A 14,537-nucleotide genomic window follows, 5' to 3' on the forward strand; every position below is an offset into this window, starting at 1 on the left:
CTCAATTTCCCATAGCCCTCTGGTAAGCTCCACTGGTTTTCGAATCAGCAAAGGGGGCTAATCTTCCCAGTGCTGGATTCCATGACCGAGGTACCCAATATGGGGCTTGAGCCCCTCACCCCTCGGGAGGATCCCAGAGACTGTGGTATCCCCCTCCTTTTCTGGGTCACCCACCAGGGTTGTGTGTCTTGACTAGATCACTCCTCCTCTCCTACCAGACTCCATGTGGTTCTTTCTTTATAATCTTGGTTGTAGAGCTGTTCTGCTAGTCTTCCTGTCATTCTCAGAGAGAACTGCTCTCTATATAGTTTGATGTGTTTGTGGGGGAAGGTGAACTCAGGGTCTTCCTACTCCACCATCTTGATTCCACCTTCCTCCCAACAAAACCTCCACAATTTTCTGTTTGTTTCATCTCAGTGTCACTTCACTTGAAGCTGTACCTCTTCTTCAATTTCATCAGTGTCTTATAGTTTTCAGTGTACAAGTCTTTCATATCATTGGTTAAATTTATTTCTAGGCATTTTATTCTTTCTGATGCAATTGTAAATGGGATGATTTTCTTAATTTTTCTTTTGGATAGTTCATTGTTAGTGTACAAAAATGCAACAAATTTTTGTATATTGATTTTGTATCCTGCAACATTACTGAATTTGTTTATTAGTTCTAACAGTTTTTTGGTGGAGTCTTTAGAGTATTCTATATAAAGTATCTTGTCATTTGCAAATAGTGACAGTTTTACTTCTTTCTTTCCAATTTCACTATATTTCTTTTTCCTAATTGCTGTGCCAATACAATGTTTAATAAAAGTAACAATACTGGGCATCCTGTTTTGTGCCTAATCTCAGAGGAAGAGGCTTCAGCTTTTCACATGATGTTACCTGTGGGTTTCTCATATATGGCCTTTATTACCTGAAGTATGTTCCCTGTGTATATACTTTGTTAAGAGTTTTTATCATAGACAGATGCTGAATTTTGTCAAATGCTTTTCTGCATCTATTGAGATAATCAAATGATTTTTATCCTTTATTTTGTTAATGTGGTTTATCATGTTGATTGATTTGTGGATACTGAACCATACTTGCTACCCTGGAATAAATCCTACTTGATCACGATATATGTCCTAATGTATTATTGAATTTGGTAAGTTAATTTTTTGTTGAGGATTTTTGTATCTATGTTCATTATGGATATTGACCTGTGATTTTCTTTTTTTGTGGTGTCATTGTCTGGTTTTAGTATCAGAATAATACTGGCCTTATAAAAGAAGTTTGGAAGTGTTCCTTCCTCTTTAAACTTTTGGAACAGTTTTTGAAGGACAGGTAGTAAGTCTTCTTGGAGTGTTTGGTAGAATTCAGCAGTGAAACCGTCTGGTCCTGGACTTTTGGTTGTTGGAGGGTTTTTGAGTACTGATTCAATCTTTTTACTAGTAGTCAGTCTATTCAGATTTTCTATTTTTTTTTTATGATTCAGTCTTGGAAGATTGTATGTTTCAAGAAATTTATCGATTTTTATTCTAGGTTGTCCAATTTGTTGGCATAAGATTGTTCACAGTAGTCTCATGATCCTTCATATTTCTTTGGTATCAGTTGTAACTTCTCTTTCCTTTCTTATTTTGTTTACTTGAGCCCTCTTTTTATTTTGGTCAGTATCGCTAAGGTTGGTCACTTTGGTTTATCTTTTCAAAGAACCAGCATAGTTTCTTTGATCTTTTCTCTTCCTTTTTTAGTCTCTATTTCATTTTTTCTACTCTGATCTTTAGCATTCCCTTTCTTCCACTAATTTTGGACTTCATTTGTTCTTCTTTTTCTAGTACCTCTAGGTGTGAAGTTAGATTGTTTGAGATTTTTCTTGTTTCTTGAGTTAGGCCTGTATTGATATACACTTCCTTTTTAGAACCACTTTTGCTGCATCCCATCAACTTTGGTATATTTTATTTCTGTCTTCATTTGTCTATCTGTATTTTAAAATTTCTTTTTGGATTCTTTAATGATACATTGCTTATTTAGTAGCATGTTGTTTAATCTCCACACATTTGTGATTTTTCCAGTTTTATTTTTGTAATTGATATCTAGTTTCATACCATTGTGGTTTAGAGGTGATGCTTGATAGAATTTCAGTCTTTTAAAATTTATTGAGGGACTTCCCTGGTGGTACAGTGGATAAGATTCCATGCTCCCAATACAGGGGGCCTGGGTTCAATCCCTGGTCAGGGAACTAGATCCCACATGCATGCAACAACTAAGAGTTCGCATGCCACGACTAAGGAGCCTGCATGCCGCAACTAAGGAGCTGGCGAGCCACAACTAAGGAGCCCGCAAGCCACAACTAAGGAGCCTGCCTGCCACAACTAAGACCTGGTGCAACCAAATAAATATTTAAAAAATAAAATAAAATTTATTGAGACTTTCGTGGCCTATCTTATGCTCTATCCCAGAGAATGTTCCATGTACATTTGAGAAGAATGTGTATTCTGCCGCTTTTGGATGAAATATTCTGTATATATCTCTTAAGTTTATTTGGTCTAACATGTCATTTAAGGTGCTATCAGTTAAGGCTGATGTGTCCTTATTGATTTTCTGTATGGATGATCTAGCCATTGATGTAAGTGGGGTGTACAAGTCCCCAGCAATATTGTATTGCTGTCAATTTCTCCCTTTAGGTCTTTTAATATTTGTTTTATATTTTTTGGTGTTCCTAAGTTGGGTGCATATATATTTATAAATGTTATATCTTGATGGATTGACTCCTTTATCATTAGGTAACACCCTTCTTTGTTTTTCATTATAATCTTTGTTTTAAGGTCTATTTTGCCTGATATGAGATGACTAAACCAGCTTTCGTTTTGTTTCCATTTGCACAGAGTATCTTTTTCCATCCCTTCATTTTTCAGTCTCTATGTGTCCTTACTTCTGAAGTGAGTCTCTTGTAGGCAGCATATAGCTGGGCCCTGTTTTTTAATCCACTCATCCACTCTGTATCTTTTGATTTCATAGTGCCCACTACCTCCTTTTTTTCATAGGAGAAATTGACAGCAATACAATATTGTTGGGGACTTGTACACCCCACTTACATCTTATTTTTCTTTATTTTATTGCAAGCAAGTATGATCATATTGCCATATTTTTATATATTTATTGGTCATTAAGATTTCTTCTGTAAATTGCCTATTTGTTTCCTTTGTCCATTTTTTGATGAGATATTGAGCTATTGCTTATGGTTTTTTTTTTTTTTTTTTTTGGTGGTACGTGGGCCTCTCACTGTTGTGGCCTCTCCCGTTGCAGAGCACAGGCTCCAGACGCGCAGGCTCAGCGGCCATGGCTCATGGGCGTAGCCGCTCCGCAGCATGTGGGATCTTCCCGAACCGGGGCACGAACCCACGTTCCCTGCATCAGCAGGCGGACTCCCAACCACTGTGCCACCAGGGAAGCCCCTCCTTATGGTTTTCAAATCAGTTTGTGCACTAGGGATTTCAGCCTTTAATCCATCACATAAGAAAATATTTCCTTTAGTTTTTTTTGTGGTAAATATACATAAAATTTGCCATGTTCACCATGTTTAAGTGGCATTCATTGGCATTAATTATATTCAGAACGTTGTGCAACCATCACTACTACCTAGTTCCAAAAGTTTTTCATCATCCCAAACATAAACTTTGTACCCATTAAGAAATAAGCCCCCCTTCTTTCCTCCCCTAGTCCCTGGTAACCTCTAATCTACTTTCTGTCTCTATGAATTTACCTATTCCAGACACTTCTATATATGCAAGGAATCAAACAATATTTGCCTTTTGGTGTCTGGCTTATTTTCACTAAGCATGTTTCTAAGATATATTCATGTTCTAGCATGTATCAGAACATCATTCCTTTTTTCTTTTTTTTCTATTTATGTACCACATCTTCTTTATCCATTCCTCTGCCGATGGGCATCTAGGTTGCTTCCATATCCTGGCTATTGTAAACAGTGCTGCAATGAACATTGGGGTGCACGTATCATTTTGAATTATGGTTTTCTCTGGATATATGCCCAGGAGTAGGATTGCTGCGTCGTATGGTATCTCTATTTTTAGTTGTTTAAGGAATCTCCATACTGTTCTCTATAGAGGCTGTACCAATTTACATTCCCACCAACAGTGTAGGAGGGCTCCCTTTTCTCCACACCCTCTCCAGCATTTATTGTTACTAGATTTTTTGATGATGGCCATTCTGACTAGTGTGAGATGATATCTCATTGTAGTTTTGATTTGCATTTCTCTACTGATTAATGATGTAGAGCATTCTTTCATGTGTTCGTTGGCAGTCTGTATATCTTCTTTGGAGAAATGTCTATTTAGGATTTCTGCCCATTTTTGTATTGGGTTGTTTGTTTTTTTGTTATTGAGCTGCATGAGCTGCTTATAAATTTTGGAGATTAATCCTTTGTCAGTTGCTTCATTTGCAAATATTTTCTCCCATTCTGAGGGTTGTCTTTTGGTCTTGTTTATGGTTTCCTTTGCTGTGCAAAAGCTTTGAAGTTTCACTAGGTCCCATTTGTTTATTTTTGTTTTTATTTCCATTTCTCTAGGAGGTGGGTCAAAAACGATCTTGCTGTGATTTATGTCATAGACTGTTCTACCTATGTTTTCCTCTAAGAGTTTGATAGTTTCTAGCCTTACATTTAGGTCTTTCATCCATTTTGAGCTTATTTTTGTGTATGGTGTTAGGGAGTGATCTAATCTCATACTTTTACATGTACCTGTCCACTTTTCCCAGCACCACTTACCGAAGAGGCTGTCCTTTCTCCACTGTACATTCCTGCCTCCTTTATCAAAGATAAGGTGACCATATGTGCGTGGGTTTATCTCTGGGCTTTCTATCCTGTTCCATTGATCTATCTTTCTGTTTTTGTGCCAGTACCATACTGTCTTGATTACTGTAGCTTTGTAGTAGAGTCTGAAGTCAGAGAGCCTGATTCCTCCAGCTCCGTTTTTCGTTCTCAAGATTGCTTTGGCTGTTCGGGGTCTTTTGTGTTTCCATACAAATTGTGAAATTTTTTGTTCTAGTTCTGTGAAAAATGGCAGTGGTAGTTTGATAGGGATTGCATTGAATCTATAGATTGCTTTGGGTAGTAGAGTCATTTTCACAATGTTGATTCTTCCAATCCAAGAACACGGTATATCTCTCCATCTATTTGTATCATGTTCAATTTCTTTCATCATCGTCTTATAATTTTCTGCATACAGGTCTTTTGTCTCCTTAGGTAGGTTTATTCCTAGATATTTTATTCTTTTTGTTGCAATGGTAAATGGGAGTGTTTTCTTGATTTCAGTTTCAGATTTTTCGTCATTAGTGTATAGGAATGCCAGAGATTTCTGTGCATTAATTTTGTATCCTGCTACTTTACCAAATTCATTGGTTAGCTCTAGTAGTTTTCTGGTAGCATCCTTGGGATTCTCTATGTACAGTATCATGTCATCTGCAAACAGTGATAGCTTTACTTCTTCTTTTCTGATTTGGATTCCTTTTATTTCCTTTTCTTCTCTGATTGCTGTGGCTAAGACTTCCAAAACTATGTTGAATAAGAATGGTGAGAGTGGGCAACCTTGTCTTGTTCCTGATCTTAGCGGAAATGCTTTCAGTTTTTCACCATTGAGGACGATGTTGGCTGTGGGTTTGTCATATATGGCCTTTATTATGTTGAGGAAAGTTCCCTCTATGCCTACTTCCTGCAGGGTTTTTATCATAAATGGGTGTTGAATTTTGTTGAAAGCTTTCTCTGCATCTATTGAGATGACCATATGGTTTTTCTCCTTCAATTTGTTAATATGGTGTATCACATTGATTGATTTGCATATATTGAAGAATCCTTGCATTCCTGGAATAAACCCCACTTGATCATGATGTATGATCCGTTTAATGTGCTATTGGATTCTGTTTGCTAGAATTTTGTTGAGGAGTTTTGCATCTATGTTCATCAGTGATATTGGCCTGTAGTTTTCTTTCTTTGTGACATCCTTGTCTGGTTTTTCTATCAGGGTGATGGTGGCCTCACAGAATGAGTTTGAGAGTGTTCCTCCCTCTGCTATATTTTGGAAGAGTTTGAGAAGGATAGGTGTTAGCTCTTCTCTAAATGTTTGATAGAATTCACCTGTGAAGCCATCTGGTCCTGGGCTTTTGTTGTTGGAAGATTTTTAATCACATTTCTAATTTCAGTGCTTGTGATTGGTCTGTTCATATTTTCTGTTTCTTCCTGATTCAGTCTTGGCAGGTTGTGCATTTCTAAGAATTTGTCCATTTCTTCCAGGTTGTCCAATTTATTGGCATAGAGTTGCTTGTAGTAATCTCTCATGATCTTTTGTATTTCTGCAGTGTCAGTTGTTACTTCTTTTTCATTTCTAATTCTATTGATTTGAGTCTTCTCCCTTTTTTTCTTGATGAGTCTGGCTAATGGTTTATCAATTTTGTTTATGTTCTCAAGGAACCAGCTTTTAGTTTTATTGATCTTTGCTATCGTTTCCTTCATTTCTTTTTCATTTATTTCTGATCTGATCTTTATGATTTCTTTCCTGCTGACTTTGGGGTTTTTTGGTTCTTCTTTCTCTAATTGCTTTAGGTGCAAGGTTAGGATGTTTATTCGAGATGTTTCCTGTTTCTTAAGGTAGGATTGTATTGCTATAAACTTCCCTCTTAGAACTGCTTTTGCTGCATCCCATAGGTTTTGGGTCATCGTGTCTCCCATTGTCATTTGTTTCTAGGTATTTTTTGATTTCCTCTTTGATTTCTTCAGTGATCACTTCGTTATTAAGTAGTGTATTGTTTAGTCTCCACGTGTTTCTATTTTTTACAGATCTTTTCCTGTAATTGATATCTAGTCTCATAGTATATGGTCGGAAAAGATACTTGATACAATTTCAATTTTCTTAAATGTACCAAGGCTTGATTTGTGACCCAGGATATGATCTATCCTGGGGAATGTTCCATGAACACTTGAGAAAAAAGTGTATCCTGTTGTTTTTGGATGGAATGTCCTATAAATATCAATTAAGTCCATCTTGTTTAATGTATCATTTAAAGCTTGTGTTTCCTTATGTATTTTCATTTTGGATTATCTGTCCACTGGTGAAAGTGGGGTGTTAAAGTCCCCTACTATGAATGTGTTACTGTCAATTTCCCCTTTTATGGCTGTTAGTATTTGCCTTATGTATTGAGGTGCTCCTATGTTGGGTGCATAAATATTTACAATTGTTATATCTTCTTCTTGGATAGATCCCTTGATCATTATGTAGTGTCATTCTTTGTCTCTTCTAATAGTCTTTGTTTTAAAGTCTATTTTGTCTGATATGAGAATTGCTACTCCAGCTTTCTTTTGGTTTCCATTTGCATGGAATATCTTTTTCCATCCCCTCACTTTCAGTCTGTATGTGCCTCTAGGTCTGAAGTGGGTCTCTTGTAGACAGCATATATATGGGTCTTGTTTTTGTATCCATTCAGCCAGTCTGTGTCTTTTGGTGGGAGCAATTAATCCATTTACGTTTAAGGTAATTATCGATATGTATGTTCCTATTCTCATTTTCTTAATTTTTGGTTTGTTATTATAGGTCTTTTAAAGTTAAAAAGTGAACATTTCCCCATTTTCCTTACCAAATGCTTAACTATGCTACCCAACATTCTCAGCCCAAAAGTAGCATTATTATAACATGGACACAAACATCAAAACAAAAGGATTTTAAGACATAGACCCATGTTAATATTTGAAATAACTGAAAATGGTTACATTATTCTTTAAATACAATAATTGTTGAACACAATGAAATTAATGAAGTCTCCTGTGCCCAGGACAGATTATGTGAATTGTGGAGGGACAATGTTTTTATTCTTTTTGAAAAATGAACTATGTTACAAACTTCCAAAATTAACTGCTTTTCTATATTTTATTGATATAAATACAACTGATTTCAGTAAGCATCAGCTACCATTCTACCATTACACCAAAGGCAAAATGGTTAAATACTAATGTGAAGTATAATTACAGAAACGCTTTCACTTCTACTAAAGTTGTCTCTAATACCATCGTATATACTTTCTACCGTTTGCTTGTAATTGATGAGATGTTTGAAATGAAGCAAAGTTGAACTTTAATCAAACTTTCATTTCTCAGTGGAAAATGCTCTCTTCATCACAGGTGGTTGAGCCTTCCCGACATCAAACATCATTTCCAAAGGTGGGTTATTAAGAGAACACCGATCAGGTATATGGCCTGTCTTGTTATAATACTCCTTTGAGAGTGAACAGCTCCCAAGTATGTCTTGCAGTGCTCCAAAAATAGCTCCTCCCAACCAGGCTACACAATTAGTCTTTGCAGGTGGAGTATGCATTCAGAATGTCTTGGTGCTAAGTGTTTTTTATATTTTGGTTTTTCTACCAAATACCTTATTTCTGCAAGTAGTCTGTGGAGGAATCCTGGCAACATAGACGTGCCACCTATGACTACCAAATTCTCTGCTAGTTGCTTCCTAGTGTCTATTGGGCACTGCATAAGGGAATCCAATATTAAAGTGGCAACTGATTTCTCTTCATTATCTTGCTCAAAAAGGATTTCCACAACCGAATCTCTGATTGATCCAAGGACATGTAAAATCTTCTCTCCATCTAATGGGTAGTCAACATTTGGGGGTGGTGAGGGACTCTCAGTATTCCCATCAATATTAAATTTTGCTGCTTGGATTTTTAGTCCATGCTTCAGATCACTAACAAAGCAAGTGTGCACTTTAATGTCCTCCAAGATACCTTCTTGAATTGAACCCATCACAGAGGGAAGGCTCTGTTCTTTAGCAGCCCCTGTGTCAACAGTACATTGTTCCAATAGTTGAGTTTCCAACTCCTTGTGAAGAGCTTTTCCTCCTGGGGAAGTGCTCCCCAACAATTTAGTACTGGGATTCCTTCATATATAGGTAACACCAAGCTTTCCCTATATCCACAATCCAGGACCATGGCAGAGTTTATCCCAAGTTTAAGAAGAGCCATTAGATGACTTGGAGCAAGCAAGACAGATGGAACCTCAAAATACTTGAAAAGAACACGAGTGAGTGTCTCTCTGAAGTGGGAAGGACATAATACCGACTCAATAACCACAACTCTGCGATCTCTGGGATTCACCAATAGATGCCTGAAATACAGTATGTGGATGAATTCCTTTAGGTAGGAATATAATTCTTCTGTATTGATATTATATTGTACAACTTTGATAGGCTTAGGCATGCCAGCTTTTTTTTTTATCACACTAGGAATTATGCATCTTGGACCAGTTTCTCCAGCAAATCCACACTTGGTAAAAGCCTCTCCCAGGTCTATCATGACCGCTGTTTTCTCTCTGCCACTCCCCAGGCCCTCGTACAGCGGCATGGTAGTAAACAAGCCAGTAAGGAGACAGGCACTGACAGACCTCGGCTGCCAACAGCCCTCGGCTCTCGGGGGACCCATCATTCCTTTTTTATGGCTAAATAATATTCCATTATTTGTATATGCCACGTTTTGTTTATCCGTTCATCTGTTGATGGATACTTGGATTTTTCCCACCTTTTGTCTATTGTGAATAATGCTGTTATGAACTTTTGCATACAAGTATTTGTTTGAATCGCTGTTTTCAGTTCTTTTGGATATATATCCAGGAGGGGAACTGCTGGGTCATATAGCAATTCTATGTTTAACATTTTGAGAAACCACCAAACTGCTGTTATTCTGTATGCCTTATATGCCTTATAAATGCCACTAGCATCTGAAAGCAGAAGCTCTATGCTTTCTTTGTGTGACTGGCAGGTTCATACCATCCATCTTCCTTTTTATTTATTTTTTATTTTTTTGCGGTACGCGGGCCTCTCACTGTTGTGGCCTCTCCCGTTGCCGAGCACAGGCTTCAGACACGCAGGCTCAGCGGCCATGGCTCACAGGCCCAGCTGCTCCGCGGCATGTGGGATCTTCCCGGACTGGGGCACAAACCCGTGTCCCCTGCATTGGCAGGCGGACTCTCAACCACGGCGCCACCAGGGAAGCCCCATCTTCCTTTTTAACAGAGGAAATCAGAACAGTCTCCTCAGTCTCTTTATTGAAATGTTCGATGAGTAGATCACAATTCTGTTATTACAGTGTTGTCTTGCCGTACTGTAGGCCTAAATACAGGTTCTATCATGAATGAACCTTTGAACTTAAACAAATCTTAGAGGCTACTGACCATTTATTTATTTGACTAAATTATTTTGTCTGATGACAAAGAGGTGCTGCATTTTATTTCTGGTATTGCGAGAAAGGTTTCATTTTGGTGAAGCATAAATATTTGAATACTAGCTTTGGTACTCAGTCGTCATGGAATATGTCTCAGTGTGCCAACACAGACCAGTATGAAGTTGGTTCTTAAAGGAATTTCTTTATTTGCACCTGAGGATATTTTTTAAATTTTTCTCTTCTTGACTGGCCAGAAATTTTGACATAAAAAAATCCATTTTTAAATCAACCAACCTTTGAAAGTGAATCGTTAATGTGGACTTGAAGCATTAAGAAAGTTTAAGTTGAAGAGAAATCTAGATCTACAACCTTACTGAAGTAAAACTGTTCCTTCATCTTACTAAAATCTAAGATGATTTCTAAAAAAAGTTATACAGCTCTCAGCAGTAACCTGATTTACTCTGGTCAACATATCAAATGCTGGGGCTACTGGGACTAAAGACCAAGTGCAAAACTGATGTCCTACTAAAAGACTGAACATTAAGTGCCCCTTCGGACATTGAGAATAATTCTGGTTCAATTCTATTAATGTAAAGCCCAGGAAACCCAACAGAACAGAAGAAGAAACAGAGGAAGAAAGTAGATGTAGTCCAATTCAGAATGATACAATATCTTTTTTTTACTTGTGTAATAAAGAGAACACCCAATATGGCTTCAGAAGACCTGTCTGAGCTTGAATTCCATCTCCATCACATACTACTTGTGAGACTTTAGGCAAGTAACTTTACTTTTCTGAGCCTCGGCTTCCTCTTTTGTAAAATAAGGATTAAGAAAATCTCTAACAGAATTATTGAGAAGATCAAAGTGCTTTTCATATTGGAAAGCTCTATACCAATGGTTCTCAAGTGAAGATAATTCTGCCCCCACAAGACAACTGGCAATGTCTGGAGACATTTTTAATTGTTACAATTGGGAGAGGGTGAACTACTGACATCTATTGGGTAGAGGAACAGGGATGCTGCTGAACATTCCATAATGCACAGATCCGCCCATCACAACAAAGTATGACCCATTCTAAAAAGTCAATAGTTCTGAGGCTGAGAAACCTTGCTGTATATTATTACTTACTTTTATGCAGTGAGCTGCCAGTGTTTTGACTTCATTGCTGTATTTTTGTCAGCAGTTCAGGGTCTTACCAAGAGGTTTCTTCTTCAATCAAACCCCAAGTAATGTAATCACAATAACTGCCACTTTAAGTACATGGTTTTATCTAGTTTCTCACTATTCTCTAATCAACATGCACCAGTCACATGTCTATAGAGAAAGAGTAATAACCTATGACTTGGAAATGCTAAACCCTAGACACCTGACTTCTTTAACTGTATCATTTAAGAGCTTTACATAGATGATGAACTCTACACGAAATGACGAAGAGTTGTAGGTACCAACAGGGGGACAGTAGCCTGGTATTCAAGCAATAACTGGCCAAATAACTCTGTGGGATTAGGTTGAATACCCGTGCATCTGCTCTGTGAGCAGTCATTAACAAGGTCAGAGAATACCTTAGGAACCCACAGAAGCAAAACAGCTATTTGACTAAGTTCTTTGACTTATTAGTATAGTTGTCTCAGTTTCTCCCTCTGAAAAATGAGACTTGGAAAGGGGAGTCACAATCATGAATGAGGATGGAAACTCTCTGATACCAGCTCTCATCAATGCTGTGGCTACTGAGGGGACAGGACAGTATGTCACCCTTTCCTATCCAGGTGAAGAACCATGAAAAAATAAAAGTACATGCATTTTTCATATGCTCTGGATGTATGGTGTCTTTGCACAGGATTATACATGAAACAGAAAATATACCGTCTCCAGATTACCACTGAAAAGTCCAGTTAGTTTAGTCAGTTAATACAATGGTTTGAAAAAAAAAATCAAACCTATTCACAGTAGCTGTTTGACTCAGACTGTGTCTGAACATATAAACTGATCTGACTGGCTAAGTCAGTCAATGGTTAATGAAGCTGGTGAATAGAGATCATTTGAAGCATCATTTGATGATGCTCTTTTAGTCTCACAGAGATGTAACTTTAACCTGACTCTAAGTGAATCACAAAATTTGTATCTCTCAAAAATTATACAGGCAATTATGAATACCCCAATTAATAAAAAGAGAAATGCCTTTATTTGCTCAGTGGACAGGGATATGAAAAAAGGAAAAGTGCACATGCTATTCAATAGACATATGATTAGATGATTCAGTCAGAAGTCCTATTCAAAGAGAAAGCTATTTATCCCAAAGAAATCACCCTTTGTGTTTGGTTGATGCAGAAGGTACCTTAATTTCTCTGACATATAGAGGAGGTAGGTCTTGATGTCCAAATATGCTAACAGAATGCAGGCATTTTTATACATGGTTGTCAGGTAAGGACTCAGAGCACATTTTTAAAGACTCTTGGTAGGCCACTGAACTTGGATCATTCTTAGCTAAGGTATCGAAAACACTTCAAATACTTTAAAATAAAACTAATCCATGCACTGGTATGTTGAAAACTTTTCCTATCCCCAGGGCACTAAAATAATATGCTGAACAGTAGGTGAACACCTTCTGAACAGTAGGTGAAGTATTTTTAGGCGATAGCTCCCTAGTTATAACAAGGCAAGTCAATTTTTAGGAATTAGGGATGCTAATCACAGTGTCTCAAGATGTGCATTGCTGGGGAGTGAAAAATAAGACCACAAACTGACATGACTGCAATGTGCTACGCTCCCTCGAAGGAGATGTAAACAGGAGGGAGACTTGGCTTCCTGATCCCGCCACGGCTGGATCCATCATAAAGGTCAAGATAATAGGCCACATACAGCAAAATCAACACCACTCGCTCTCCCCTAGCCTAGTAGATAAGCGTAGAAACTCAGCTTCCTGCAGCGATAAGTGGTGGCTAGCCCAGGTGGAGGAGGAGAAGGTCTGAAAATATGCATGTAAGAACACAAGGCACTGTAACGATGCCATCAAATTTAGCATTAAATATATTTTACAATCAATTGAGATACCATAGATTGCCCCCAAACATGCATGAGATACTTCCAGGGTTTTACCAGACTGCATACTCTTTCATGTTTATGCCTCTCTAGTGTTTTTGGACTTTAAAAGCTCTCAACACTACAAATGTACTTGTGTTAACAAATGAAACGGCAATAAATGCAATTTCTGGTTTAATGCCATCATTAAAGTATGACTATTTGAGATTTCAATTTCCCTGAAATGTCCAAATTAGTCTTACAACCCAAAGCTAAGGTAGGCATTGACTAAAATAAAGGGTGTCAGAAAATTCACATAAAAGTAAAATAACTGAGTTACTAAAAGTTGCCAAATAGATTAAGAGTTTCATATCTAATAGGAACTTATTGCAGAGATGATCAAAAGCATGTATTTATTTTATTTTTTTGAATTTTGTTTATTTTTTATACAGCATGTTCTTATTAGTTATCTATTTTATACATATCAGTGTATATATGTCAATCCCAATCTCCCAATTCATCACACCACTGCCCCACCCCCCGCCACTTTCTCCCCTTGGTTTCCATACGTTTGTTCTCTACATCTGTGTCTCTATTTCTTCCTTGCAAATAGGTTCACCTGTACCATTTTTCTAGATTCCATATATATGTGTTAATATACAATATTTGTTTTTCTCTTTCTGACTTACTTCACTCTGTATGACAGTCTCTAGATCCATCCACATCTCTACAAATGACTCAGTTTTGTTCCTTTTTATGGGTGAGTAATATTCCATTGTATATATGTACCACTTCTTTATCCATATGTCTGTCGATGGGTATTTATGTTGCTTCCATGACCTGGCTATTGTAAACAGTGCTGCAATGAACATTGGGTGCATGTGTCTTCTGAATTATGGTTTTCTCTGGGTATATGCCCAGTAGTGGGATTGCTGGGTCATATTGTAATTCTAATTTTAGTTTTTTAAGGAACCTCTAAACTGTTCTCCATAGTGGCTGTATCAATCTACATTCCACCAACAGTGCAAGAGGGTTCCCTTTTCTCCACGCCCTCTCCAGCATTTGTTGTTTATAGATTTTCTGCTGATGTCCATTCTAACCGGTGTGAGGTGATACCTCACTGTAGTTTTGATTTGCATTTCTCTAATAATTAGTGATGGTGAGCAGCTTTTCATGTGCTTCTTGGCTTCTTGGCTTCATGTGCTTCTTTGGAGAAATGTATATTAAGGCCTTCTGCCCAATTTTTCACTGGGTTGTTTTTTTAATATTGAGCTGCATGAGCTGTTTATATATTTTGGAGATTAATCCTTTGTCCATTGATTCATT

At 37.5% G+C, this 14,537-nt stretch overlaps 2 protein-coding genes across 4 annotated transcripts in view; both read right to left on the reverse strand.

The window, feature by feature from the left end:
* Positions 1-14,537, reverse strand: part of SOX2 (SRY-box transcription factor 2) — a 727,395-nt gene that overhangs the window by 295,152 nt on the left and 417,706 nt on the right. The window lies entirely within an intron of this gene.
* Positions 8,089-9,393, reverse strand: LOC115853423 (actin-related protein 10-like). The gene is given in 3 exon segments (XM_060297600.2): positions 8,089-8,373; positions 8,376-8,879; positions 8,882-9,393. Coding segments are annotated over 3 exon segments (1,251 nt in total). The 5' UTR covers positions 9,378-9,393; the 3' UTR covers positions 8,089-8,122.

This window comes from Globicephala melas, chromosome 4, assembly GCF_963455315.2.
Source record: "Globicephala melas chromosome 4, mGloMel1.2, whole genome shotgun sequence".
Classification (NCBI taxonomy): Eukaryota; Metazoa; Chordata; class Mammalia; order Artiodactyla; family Delphinidae; genus Globicephala; species Globicephala melas.